The sequence below is a fragment of the Doryrhamphus excisus genome, linkage group LG19 (genome assembly GCF_037039965.1).
Source record: "Doryrhamphus excisus strain RoL-2023G ecotype Guam linkage group LG19, RoL_Dexc_Guam_v1.1, whole genome shotgun sequence".
Taxonomy (NCBI): domain Eukaryota; kingdom Metazoa; phylum Chordata; class Actinopteri; order Syngnathiformes; family Syngnathidae; genus Doryrhamphus; species Doryrhamphus excisus.
Window position 1 is genome coordinate 156,171 of NC_136375.1, and position 12,702 is coordinate 168,872.

The window sequence follows — 12,702 nt, forward strand, 5'->3', positions numbered from 1 at the left end:
ACAGGGCCAGCGTAAAGGGCCAGCTTAAAGGGCCAGCCTTAGAGGGCCAGCTTAAAGGGCCAGCCTTAAGGGGCCAGCTTAAAGGGCCAGCCTTAAAGGGCAAGCCTTAAAGGGCCAGCCTTAGAGGGCCAGCTTAAAGGGCCAGCCTTAGAGGGCCTGCTTAAAGGGCCAGCCTTAAAGGGCCAGCTTAAAGCGCCAGCCTTAAAGGGCCAGCTTAAAGGGCCAGCCTTAAAGGGCCGGCCTTAAAGGGCCAGCCTTAAAGGGCCAGCTTAAAGGGCCAGCCTTAAAGGGCCAGCTTAAAGGGCCAGCCTTAAAGGGCCAGCTTAAAGGGCCAGCCTTAGAGGGCCAGCTTTACAGGGCCAGCGTAAAGGGCCAGCTTAAAGGGCCAGCCTTAGAGGGCCAGCTTAAAGGGCCAGCCTTAAGGGGCCAGCTTAAAGGGCCAGCCTTAAAGGGCAAGCCTTAAAGGGCCAGCCTTAGAGGGCCAGCTTAAAGGGCCAGCCTTAGAGGGCCTGCTTAAAGGGCCAGCCTTAAGGGGCCAGCCTTAAAGGGCCAGCCTTAAGGGGCCATCTTAAAGGGCCAGTCTTAAAGGGCCAGCCTTAGAGGGCCAGCTTAAAGGGCCAGCCTTAGAGGGCCAGCTTAAAGGGCCAGGCTTAAGGGGCCAGCTTAAAGGGCCAGCCTTAAAGGGCCAGCCTTAAAGGGCCAGCCTTAAAGGGCCAGCCTTAAAGGGCCAGCCTTAAAGGGCCAGCCTTAGAGGGCCAGCCTTAAGGGGCCAGTCTTAAAGGGCCAGCCTTAGAGGGCCAGCCTTAAAGATCCAGCTTAAAGGGCCAGCCTTAAAGGGCCAGCTTAAAGGGCCAGCCTTAAAGGGCCAGCCTTAAAGGGCCAGCTTAAAGGGCCAGCCTTAAAGGGCCAGCCTTAAAGGGCCAGCTTAAAGGGCCAGCCTTAAAGGGCCAGCTTAAAGGGCCAGCCTTAGAGGGCCAGCCTTAAGGGGCCAGCTCTTTAAGGCTGGCCCTCTAAGGCTGGCCCTTTAAGGCTGGCCCTTTAAGGCTTGCCCTTTAAGGCTGGCCCTTTAAGCTGGCCCTTTAAGGCTGGCCCTTTAAGCTGGCCCTTTAAGGCTGGCCCTTTAAGGCTGGCCCTTTAAGCTGGCCCTTTAAGGCTGGCCCTTTAAGCTGGCCCTTTAAGGCTGGCCCTTTAAGGCTGGCCCTTTAAGCTGGCCCCTTAAGGCTGGCCCTTTAAGCTGGCCCTCTAAGGCTGGCCCTCTAAGGCTGGCCCTCTAAGGCTGGCCCTTTAAGGCTTGCCCTTTAAGGCTGGCCCTCTAAGGCTGGCCCTTTAAGCTGGCCCTATAAGGCTGGCCCTTTAAGCTGGCCCTTTAAAGCTGACCCTCTAAGGCTGGCCCTTTAAGCTGGCCCTTTAAGGCTGGCCCTTTAAGCTGGGCCTTTAAGGCTGGCCCTCTAAGGCTGGCCCTTTAAGGCTGGCCCTTTAAGCTGGGCCTTTAAGGCTGGCCCTCTAAGGCTGGCCCTTTAAGGCTGGCCCTCTAAGGCTGGCCCTTTCAGGCCAGAAACATGTAGCAACATGTCAGTCCACTTTACAAAATTTACCGGTAAATAATCCAACACTTATACATCCAATTCAAGATGGCCATCCTTCATAGTTGCAGTAAAAGTTCACTATTGGCATTCATCCCACTCTACTGTCTAGCAATGTGTTTAGCAGTTGAAATATGCATGTGCTGGAAATGGTGTGTTCCTAACGTCCGAGTGTACTCGGAAGATGAAAACTTGAGCTTCGTTGTCCTTCACATTGTCCCGGAACACATTGGGAGCGTTGTCTCCGTCAAAGGCAATATTAGCGACATCTGGTGGAAGAAGGAAGGCAAAGCAATCTCGCTACAACGAGTGAAAGACAGATCGCCATTACAAACAAAAATGCTTTAATTAGTTCATGTCATTAACAGTTCAATTGCTTGGTGGTCATTATATGCACAAGTTAGCGCCAAAATAACCAGTCCGTTTCAATGCGCGCTGTGACATAAGATGCTCATGACGTCAGCGGTCACGTGATGAAATGGTCACCATTTGGAAGCAGTGTGACTCAGGAAGACTTGACACACTTCGAGGCTTCGGGCTCATTTCACCATCTCTACTAAAAACAAATAGTTGATGGAAAAGCAGAAATCATGAAAATAATGCGTGTAACATCTATTCGCCTTCTTACAGTGTGCATGTTCATCGTTTCGTCGCATGCTTGAGCTTCATGGCCAATTTTTACACGGATTTACGCACCACATTTCCCAAAACGGTGGAAACTTTGGGTCTTGGGAGTTAACTCGGAGTTATGAGGGTGTTAGCGGAGCAATGCTGTCACCTAGTGGCGTTATGGCAGTACTGCAGTGATTTCAAATTGTCACTTTGTTCCAACGATTGAGGGAAGGTTGTCATGTAGCTATGATACCTATTAAGTATCCTCCCTGCTGCGTTAGGAACCTTGGGGGCTGGTCTACAATTGGGTGTGGAGGGGGTGAGGGGTTTCCTTGGGGCTACTCCTTTGCCCTCGGCATGGTTCTGGCTCGGTCACCCTTCTATTTTAACCGCACTAGATACAGGCACGGGACCCACCATAGCCCAGCTGTCCTCCACCTTGAACTACTTGACCAACCCATATATTCATACCGTATATAAACCACATAGAGGCCAGCCCTTTGGAGTGGGTCTCTTTAGTTGACTTATTTTTTATTGCATAATATACACAATGCCATTTCATCACACACATGGGTGAGGCGGGCTTGGCTGGGGTTCCAAGCAGCAATTGAAGACAAGGACAATCCTCCATGTCCAAAGCAGGGATGTCAGAGAGCGGGCGGCAGCAAAGATACGTCCAACAGTTGAGAGTCAGTGAAAGGGCTGCTGGAGTACACGACATCCTCGTCTGAGTTTGCAGCAGAGTCGTACAGCATGGGGTCCACGTCGAGATCCAAATGAGTCTCTAGGATGTCATCGCTCAGTCCTGAACCAACCACAAGAAAGACAGAGGAAGCAAAGTGCACAGTACGGGTCAAAGGTCACAACAACTAACCTTACATGAGACGTCAACACACGTTTGTCTCCATGAAGGTACAGTGCATCCGGAAAGTATTCACAGCGCTTCACTTTTTCTACATTTTGTCATGTTACATTCATGTTTTGAATATATTAAAAATAGAAAACCAAAAAAATCACATTTACATAAGTATTCACAGATCTTTCTACAGCTCAATTGGAGTCCACCTGCAGTAAATTCAGTTGATTGGACATGATTTGGAAATACAATAACTGTCTATATAAGGTCCCACAGTTGACTGTGCATGTCAGAGCACAAACGCCAAGCATGAAGTCAAAAGAACTGTCTGTAGACCTGCGAGACAGGATTGTCTTGAGGCACAAATCTGGGGAAGGATACAGAAACATTTCTGCTGCTTTGAAGGTCCCAATGAGCACAGTGGCCCCCATTATTCGACTAGTCAGGATAGAAGGAAAAATGAATGCAGCAATATATAGAGATATCCTGGATGAAAATATTGTGGGACCTTATATAGACAGTTATTATATTTTCCAAATCATGTCCAATCAACTGAATTTACTGCAGGTGGACTCCAATTACGCTGTAGAAAGATCTCAAGGATGATCAGTGGAAAAAAGATGCACCTGAGCTCAATTTTGAGCTTCATGGCAAAGGCTGTGACTACTTATGTAAATGTGATTTTTTGTTTTCTATTTTTAATAAATTCAAAAAAGTAAAAAAAAAACTTTTTCACATTGTCATAATGGAGTATTTTGAGGTAAGAGATTAAATTAATACAATTGGGAATGAGGCTGTAACTTGACAAAATGTGGAAAAAGTGAAGCGCTGTGAATACTTTCCGGATGTACTGTATGTGCCCTGGGATTGGCTGGCCACCGGTCCAGGGTGTACCCCGCCTCTCGCCCCAAATCAGGCTCCAGCATACCCCCACCCTAGTGAGGATAAGAGACATAGAAAATGAATGAATAACTAAACCATGTTGGTGTCATTCAACAGCTGTACTGTAATCTTACCTTGTCTAAGCTGTTGGGACCAAATTCTTGAGCGTCAACATCCTTCAGTATTCTGTTAAATGGATGGAGAATGCTGCACATGTAATTCATGTGGCAGCCAGAATATCTGTATTCATTAGTGCAGTCCAAAAAAGGAAAAGCAAGGCGATGGGGGCAGAAGGCATACCATGGAGCAGTCCAGAGACAAAAGAACTCCCAAAAACAGCTGGAGGAGGTCGCGGTCCACTGGGCAGTACACTGAAAAAAAATTTGGAGTGCCATTTACTTGAGAAAAGCTAGGTAACAATTTGCACGCACAATTCCCAAGCAACTTTTCCTTGGGAAATACTCTGGTCAAATTTACTTTTTTTGAATGAAAAAGGTACTCTTTGCTAGTAAATTTGACCCCAAACTACCTTTGAATCTACTTCAAAATCCATATAAATGTACTCGCTTTTCAGGATTGTTTAACTAGTTTTCCCTGACTTTATTTGAATATGATTGTGTAGTATTTTTTAAGATGGCCTTCTTTGAATGAAATGATCTTAACACATCTTCTACAAAACATTATTTCAAACCAGAACAGCTTCACTGCATTTGTACTAAAGCTGTATTTACTTCCAGATGACGGTGCACAAAAACGCAACACAGCCACAGGTTGAGGTACCTGTGAAATTAATTCAACATTTCATAACTAAACCAAAGACCTGGGATTTATTCCCTTAATTGGGAATCGTATTATTAGAATGATTATTTTTTGACTTCCACTTTCCTCATGCAGGTATGGACTTCCCACACTAGTGTGCCAGTCGCCTCCTTCTGGACTTTTGGTGTCTACTATACACTCAATTGGAGTCCACCTGCAGTAAATTCAGTTGATTGGACATGATTTGGAAATATAATAACCTTTTTCACATTGTCATAATGGAGTATTTTGAGCTAAGAGATTAAATTAATACAATTGGGAATGAGGCTGTAACTTGACAAAATGTGGAAAAAGTGAAGCGCTGTGAATACTTTCCGGATGCGCTGTATGTGCCCTGGGATTGGCTGGCCACCGGTCCAGGGTGTACCCCGCCTCTCGCCCCAAATCAGGCTCCAGCATACCCCCACCCTAGTGAGGATAAGAGACATAGAAAATGAATGAATAACTAAACCATGTTGGTGTCATTCAACAGCTGTACTGTAATCTTACCTTGTCTAAGCTGTTGGGACCAAATTCTTGAGCGTCAACATCCTTCAGTATTCTGTTAAATGGATGGTCAAATTTATATCTGGCCCTAACGAGCCCTAGCCAGCCCTAAAGAGCCCTGGCCCCAACTCGCCCTAGCCAGCCCTGGCCCCAACTCGCCCTAGCCCCAACTCGCCCTAGCCAGCCCTGGCCCCAACTCGCCCTAACTCGCCCTAGCCAGCCCTAAAGAGCCCTGGCCCCAACTCGCCCTAGCCAGCCCTAACTCGGCCCTAAAACCCTCCTCCAACCATAGCCCTAAAACCCTAACCCAAACATTCAAACGAGATCTATGTTGACTACTTACCCAACGGCGCAGCGCAGACTACTCATGTTTCCTTCGGTTAGCTGGTCCGTTGATACCACCATTCTCTGCCAGTCTGTCTTCTTCCTCTTTTGTTTCAACGCTCCAAGGCGTATTACTGCCCTCCACAGGTTGGGCACAAGTGTAAGAAGGCTGGGGGGGCTGGGGCGAGGGAGTGGGGGGCTGGGGTGTGGGACGGGGGAGGCTGGGCCTAAATGTAGAAGGCTGGGGGGCTCGGGGACTGGGGTGTGGAAGGCTGGGCCCAAATGAGGAAGGCAGGGGGTGAGGGAGGGGGGAGGCTGCTATTTCTACTTGCTATGTACTGCCAACTAGGGGTCACTTTAAAGTAATGCTATTCTACTCGGTAAATACCACCATCTCGTGGTCACTTTAATGGACTGCTGCTTCCAACAATGCAATCTCAATGGGCGACGTTTTTCGCCAGTAACTCCCCAACGAAAGGTCGTATAAACATAGAACCGACTTCTGCCTACACAAATTCAGCTGCAAGCTTTCCGTTGAGACCCCCAAGCCAAACAAACTTGGGTGCCCTCATTCCATCCCAAGACCTGCAAAACATCCTTACCGCCAAAGGACAAAACCCCTGAGACTCCAGCGCTACCCCCTGGGTCAGCACCCAGCGCAAACGCACGAGGAAAGAGAAAAACCTTGACCAAGGTCAGCCACCGGGAGAGGAATCCGGCGATTACGGTGACCAGCTGTCCCTGCTCTTGGATCTGATGGCGCGAGGGGAATCGGTTCCCCCCACTCCCCCACCAACCCGGGCCACAGAGGCCCTTCGGCGTTGGGAGTCAGAATTCGCTTTCTGTTGAGAACCCTAAGAAATTGAAAAATAGAATCCAGGAATCTGAACCTGTAAAACCTGTAAAACCTCATCCCAAGACCTGCAAAACATGCTTACCGCCGAAGGACAAAACCCCTGAGACTCCAGCGCTACCGCACGAGTAAAGAGAAAAACCTCGACCAAGGTCAGCCACCGGGAGAGGAATCCGACCATTACGGTGACCAGCTGTCCCTGCTCTTGGATCTGATGGCGCGAGGGGAATTGGTTCCCCCCACTCCCCCACCAACCCGGGCCACAGAGGCCCTTCGGCGTTGGGAGTCAGAATTCGCTTTCCGTTGAGAACCCTAAGAAATTGAAACCTGTGAAACCTGTGAAACCTGTGAAACCTGTGAAACCTGTGAAACCTGTGAAACCTGTGAAACCTGTGAAACCTGTGAAACCTGTGAAACCTGTGAAACCTGTGAAACCTGTGAAACCTGTGAAACCTGTGAAACCTGTGAAACCTGTGAAACCTGTGAAACCTGTGAAACCTGTGAAACCTGTAAAACCTGTAAAACCTGTAAAACCTGTAAAACCTGTAAAACCTGTAAAACCTGTAAAACCTGTAAAACCTGTAAAACCTTATCCCAAGACCTGCAAAACATCCTTACCGCCGAAGGACAAAACCCCTGAGACTCCAGCGCTACCGCACGAGTAAAGAGAAAAACCTCGACCAAGGTCAGCCACCGGGAGAGGAATCCGACGATTACGGTGACCAGCTGTCCCTGCTCTTGGATCTGATGGCGCGAGGGGAATCGGTTCCCCCCACTCCCCCACCAACCCAGGCCACAGAGGCCCTTCGGCGTTGGGAGTCAGAATTCGCTTTCCGTTGAGAACCCTAAGAAATTGAAAAATAGAATCCAGGAATATGAACCCTGTGAACCCTGTAAAACCTGTAAAACCTGTAAATCCTCATCCCAAGACCTGCAAAACATCCTTACCGCCGAAGGACAAAACCCCTGAGACTCCAGCGCTACCGCACGAGGAAAGAGAAAAACCTCGACCAAGGTCAGCCACCGGGAGAGGAATCCGACGATTACGGTGACCAGCTGTCCCTGCTCTTGGATCTGATGGCGCGAGGGGAATCGGTTCCCCCCACTCCCCCACCAACCCAGGCCACAGAGGCCCTTCGGCATTGGGAGTCAGAATTCGCTTTCCGTTGAGAACCCTAGAGAAATTGAAAAATAGAATCCAGGAATATGAACCTGAATATGAACCGACATTGCTTCAAACAATATTATGTGTGTTAGCCTGTTAAACTATTCAATCTGCAACATTTTACACACACACTGAATGTTGAACCTGAATTTGCCAACAAATAGTTTAACGTCTGTCACCCCCTTGTGACAGCTCTTAGTTTTCCTCAGTTCCTCGTTCATGCCCTTGTTTTGTATTTCCTTCCTGTGTTGCTCTGCTGTGTTTTCAGTTGATGTCCATTATCTCCCGCACCTGTTTCTCATTATTTGTGATGCCTATTTGGTTCAGGTGCGCGCTCCTTTCTTTGTTGGGTCATTGATGTTGTTTTCTCTGTTGAACATGCTAGTGCGTTGGTCTGCTGCATAGTATCAACAATAAATGCCTTTTTACCTGCTATTGGGTCCTCATCTCTGCATCCTGGGGTCGTGCCGTAAAGCTCCCAAGCCGGAACGTGACAACCTCTCTGTGCTAACCACAAAAAAGAAAATTAATTATCTAACCAGATCATTTAACTTTGAGACAGACAACATGTGGTGCTAAAGTTAGCTTTCTGCTTGTTTAAAGCATCGGCAGCTTACCGGAGCAAAGGTAGCTTAACACACAGCCAGTGCAATCCTAGCCTCAAGAGGCTGACACTGCACTTCCTGCAAGCCCTCCAAAATGCACGCCAGGTCCTCAACAACCAACCCCGCTGCAAATTAAAACAACCATGGCTGCGGTCACATGATGCACCGTCACCGGTACACGCCCAGTAATTTTATGCCTACCTTTCACATACGCTGCTGATGGCACGACAGACCAGAGCCCGCCACCGGAGCGCGCCAACACAGCCTCGACAGGTGAACAGCAAGGAACAATGAGCGCCCCGGTGACGCCAAGACCCATCAATAACCCTGGCACCGCCTCGCAATCGAGCCCCAACAGCTGATGCCAATTCAGGTGGAAGCGCAACAACGCTCAACCTACCAAAAATGCTGCACATGTAATTCATGTGGCAGCAAGAATATCTGTATTCATTAGTGCAGTTCATTAGTGGAGTGGAGTATTTTGAGGTAAGAGATTAAATTAATACAATTTGGAATGAGGCTGTAACTTGACAAAATGTGGAAAAAGTGAAGCGCTGTGAATACTTTCCGGATGCACTGTATGTGCCCTGGGATTGGCTGGCCACCGGTCCAGGGTGTACCCCGCCTCTCGCCCCAAATCAGGCTCCAGCATACCCCAACCCTAGTGAGGATAAGACATAGAAAAGAGTTTCTACCGGAGTGTCCACCAAACTTGACCTAAGAACCCAATGTAGCATGAAAACCAAATAAGACCTGAGACTAGTGTGCTTGGATATACGCAGCGCTCACTTTTGCATCACATCTGCCTCCCGTTTCTGCTGCTCAGTCGAGCGGTCGGAGTCTTTGGAAGTGAATTTAGCCTCATGATCACCACGAGGACATTTGCTCGGAATCAGCATCTGCAACAATTGCATGTGAAGTCTGGTGCGAGTTAAGACTAGAATGAGAGATCGCCTACCTTGAGTTCAGCTCGAAGAAGAATCTGACTCTCTGGGGAGGCGCCATCCAGATGGAACCACTGATCCAGGACCAGTTCTGGTTCCGAGAGCAGCTCTCTGATTGGGACGACTAAGGAACCCATGGGCAACGTCCAGCTGTGAGAGAGCTGGAGAAACAAAGTGTAAAGGTAGTAATACAAGTCAAGTTTGTTGATATCACATGGTGGAAATACTAAAAATAATATTGTTAACTTACCTTGACAACAACATTCTCTTCTCTAGGGTCATGAACCAGGAAGCAGAACGCCTCATTCCACTGAGGTGATGTCGTGCGATCACACACCTACAGCAAAGATGGACGTGTTAGTCCCGGATGCCAATACCCTGGTTATTATTTGGCTAGTTGCCACGCTTAGTAGTCTCACAGTAGTTTTGTGGGATGTTTTTCCAAGAAGCATATCCGCTCCCACTTTTGGCTCTTTTCCACTCTTTTCCACCTGTTGACACGCCACATGGGTCATAATAAAACACAGATCATGCCTCCTCAGTACCTCCTCGACTCACTTACTGGTAAACCATCTGCTTGTTCGATGAAGACAAACAAAAGTCCCACAGATGGAACGGCTTTGTTCTGGTAGGACTGCCTGGAGTAGAACTTGAGAATCTGAAGAGAATGGTTCGATATTAGTATTTTTTATAGTTGAATGAAGCATTAGTACGCTTTTTCTTCTTCTGGAAGCACCCCCCTTATCCAGTTGGTCTGCCTCCGAGGCTGTTGGAAGCCATTCCAGGATCAGGTGAACGCGACCTGACTTGACATCACTGAGCGTGTACTGATACACTGATACATAAAACACACACAATCCTTTGAATGCTTGAACAATTCAATGACAATAATATAAGCCGTTTCCATACCTGATCCGTGTACTGAGAATCAATTATGTCCTTCAGTTTGACCTTCAGCCTGCATGTTGAGAAACATGACAATTATTTCAACCACTTGATAATGGAATGGATTTCTTTTCTCTAATTCATGTTTATTTTTATTTATTTACACTGCAATATTTGATATTTATACATATATATTTAATATCATTTGCGTTCTACATGAATGTTCTAAATGATTCCAACCATATCAAATTCTACAACCTGTCTTTAATATACTGTAAGTGTGTGACATAATTTTTCTTGTGAATCGGACAATAAAGTGTAGATAAAGGAGGATGGCGGTGCTCTTCTCAATACTGGCATCGCTGCGCTGGAGGTAGTAAGCAGTATTATCAAGCAGTTGCAGTATGTGACAGTATCGATAATAACAACACTACTAATGTGTACTGGAAGCAGTACCTTCCCATAAAGTCATCCTTCATGTCCATGTCTTTATCAAACACCTCCAGATGTAACCTGATGGAGCAACAAAACTCATCATTTATCATCTGGTACATGTATTCATAATGTGACGAGTTGCTACTTTACTGTGGCCAGCAAGCTTTCTACAAATGGATTAAGGATTAAATATTCTAAAACAAAAGATTGGGCATTGATACTTTTATGTTGAAAGAACTCAATTGTACATCAATAACTCCTGTAACCACAAATCTCACTCTCTCAATTTCTGCGGCAGTTTTTCCTTGTGTATGGAAGGCATCAGCTGTCATTCAATATATAAGAACGTAGATCCTTGTCCGTTTCCAATTTCAAACCAATCTTCGACTTGAAAAAAGGTTTTGACACTGTAAAGCATAGAATAACCTAAACCATGTTGGTGTCATTCAACAGCTGTACTGTAATCTTACCTTGTCTAAGCTGTTGGGACCAAATTCTTGAGCGTCAACATCCTTCAGTATTCTGTTAAATGGATGGAGAATGCTGCACATGTAATTCATGTGGCAGCCAGAATATCTGTATTCATTAGTGCAGTCCAAAAAAGGAAAAGCAAGGCGATGGGGGCAGAAGGCATACCATGGAGCAGTCCAGAGACAAAAGAACTCCCAAAAACAGCTGGAGGAGGTCGCGGTCCACTGGGCAGTACACTGAAAAAAAATTTGGAGTGCCATTTACTTGAGCAAAGCTAGGTAACAATTTGCACGCACAATTCCCAAGCAACTTTTCCTTGGGAAATACTCTGGTCAAATTTACTTTTTTTGAATGAAAGAGGTACTCTTTGCTAGTAAATTTGACCCCAAACTACCTTTGAATCTACTTCAAAATCCATATAAATGTACTCGCTTTTCAGGATTGTTTAACTAGTTTTCCCTGACTTTATTTGGAGCAATTTATAAGTAATATTTACATGATTTAAGCTACCACCTACACCACTTTTCTAATATGATTGTGTAGTATTTTTTTAAGATGGCCTTCTTTGAATGAAATGATCTTAACACATCTTCTACAAAACATTATTTCAAACCAGAACAGCTTCACTGCATTTGTACTAAAGCTGTATTTACTTCCAGATGACGGTGCACAAAAACGCAACACAGCCACAGGTTGAGGTACCTGTGAAATTAATTCAACATTTCATAACTAAACCAAAGACCTGGGATTTATTCCCTTAATTGGGAATCGTATTATTAGAATGATTATTTTTTGACTTCCACTTTCCTCATGCAGGTATGGACTTCCCACACTAGTGTGCCAGTCGCCTCCTTCTGGACGTTTGGTGTCTACTATACACTCAATTGGAGTCCACCTGCAGTAAATTCAGTTGATTGGACATGATTTGGAAATATAATAACCTTTTTCACATTGTCATAATGGAGTATTTTGAGGTAAGAGATTAAATTAATACAATTTGGAATGAGGCTGTAACTTGACAAAATGTGGAAAAAAGTGAAGCGCTGTGAATACTTTCCGGATGCGCTGTATGTGCCCTGGGATTGGCTGGCCACCGGTCCAGGGTGTACCCCGCCTCTCGCCCCAAATCAGGCTCCAGCATACCCCCACCCTAGTGAGGATAAGAGACATAGAAAATGAATGAATAACTAAACCATGTTGGTGTCATTCAACAGCTGTACTGTAATCTTACCTTGTCTAAGCTGTTGGGACCAAATTCTTGAGCGTCAACATCCTTCAGTATTCTGTTAAATGGATGGTCAAATTTATATCTGGCCCTAACGAGCCCTAGCCAGCCCTAAAGAGCCCTGGCCCCAACTCGCCCTAGCCAGCCCTGGCCCCAACTCGCCCTAGCCCCAACTCGCCCTAGCCAGCCCTGGCCCCAACTCGCCCTAACTCGCCCTAGCCAGCCCTAAAGAGCCCTGGCCCCAACTCGCCCTAGCCAGCCCTAACTCGGCCCTAAAACCCTCCTCCAACCATAGCCCTAAAACCCTAACCCAAACATTCAAACGAGATCTATGTTGACTACTTACCCAACGGCGCAGCGCAGACTACTCATGTTTCCTTCGGTTAGCTGGTCCGTTGATACCACCATTCTCTGCCAGTCTGTCTTCTTCCTCTTTTGTTTCAACGCTCCAAGGCGTATTACTGCCCTCCACAGGTTGGGCACAAGTGTAAGAAGGCTGGGGGGGCTGGGGCGAGGGAGTGGGGGGCTGGGGTGTGGGACGGGTGAGGCTGGGCCTA

The 12,702-nt window shown here is 46.7% G+C and overlaps 1 protein-coding gene and 2 long non-coding RNA genes across 3 annotated transcripts; all 3 read right to left on the reverse strand.

Moving 5' to 3' along the window:
- Positions 1-1,910: 1,910 nt before the first annotated feature.
- On the reverse strand, positions 1,911-3,845 carry LOC144902099 (uncharacterized). Its single transcript, XR_013630357.1, has 2 exons — positions 3,070-3,845; positions 1,911-3,000 (listed from the first exon to the last, which is right to left on the reverse strand). It is a non-coding gene; the product is annotated as an uncharacterized LOC144902099 (long non-coding RNA).
- Positions 3,846-7,554: 3,709 nt separating this feature from the next.
- LOC144902140 (uncharacterized) lies at positions 7,555-8,804 on the reverse strand. Its single transcript, XR_013630424.1, has 4 exons — positions 8,692-8,804; positions 8,387-8,593; positions 8,198-8,310; positions 7,555-8,087 (listed from the first exon to the last, which is right to left on the reverse strand). It is a non-coding gene; the product is annotated as an uncharacterized LOC144902140 (long non-coding RNA).
- A 3-nt stretch (positions 8,805-8,807) lies between these two features.
- Positions 8,808-9,460, reverse strand: LOC144902139 (extended synaptotagmin-1-like). Its single transcript, XM_078799260.1, has 4 exons — positions 9,380-9,460; positions 9,144-9,290; positions 8,939-9,084; positions 8,808-8,846 (listed from the first exon to the last, which is right to left on the reverse strand). The coding sequence occupies exons 2-3, from the start codon at positions 9,264-9,266 to the stop codon at positions 8,971-8,973; spliced, it is 237 nt and encodes a 78-aa protein (XP_078655386.1). The 5' UTR covers positions 9,267-9,290; positions 9,380-9,460; the 3' UTR covers positions 8,808-8,846; positions 8,939-8,970.
- Positions 9,461-12,702: the final 3,242 nt, after the last annotated feature.

Bases quoted from the DNA above. Each gene is read 5' to 3' on its own strand.
- LOC144902139 (XM_078799260.1), bottom strand. From the start codon at position 9,266: ATGGGTTCCTTAGTCGTCCCAATCAGAGAGCTGCTCTCGGAACCAGAA. The intron at 9,085-9,143 runs GTAGGCGATCTC...CAATTGTTGCAG, and splicing joins TTCTTCGAGCTGAACTCAAG to ATGCTGATTCCGAGCAAATG.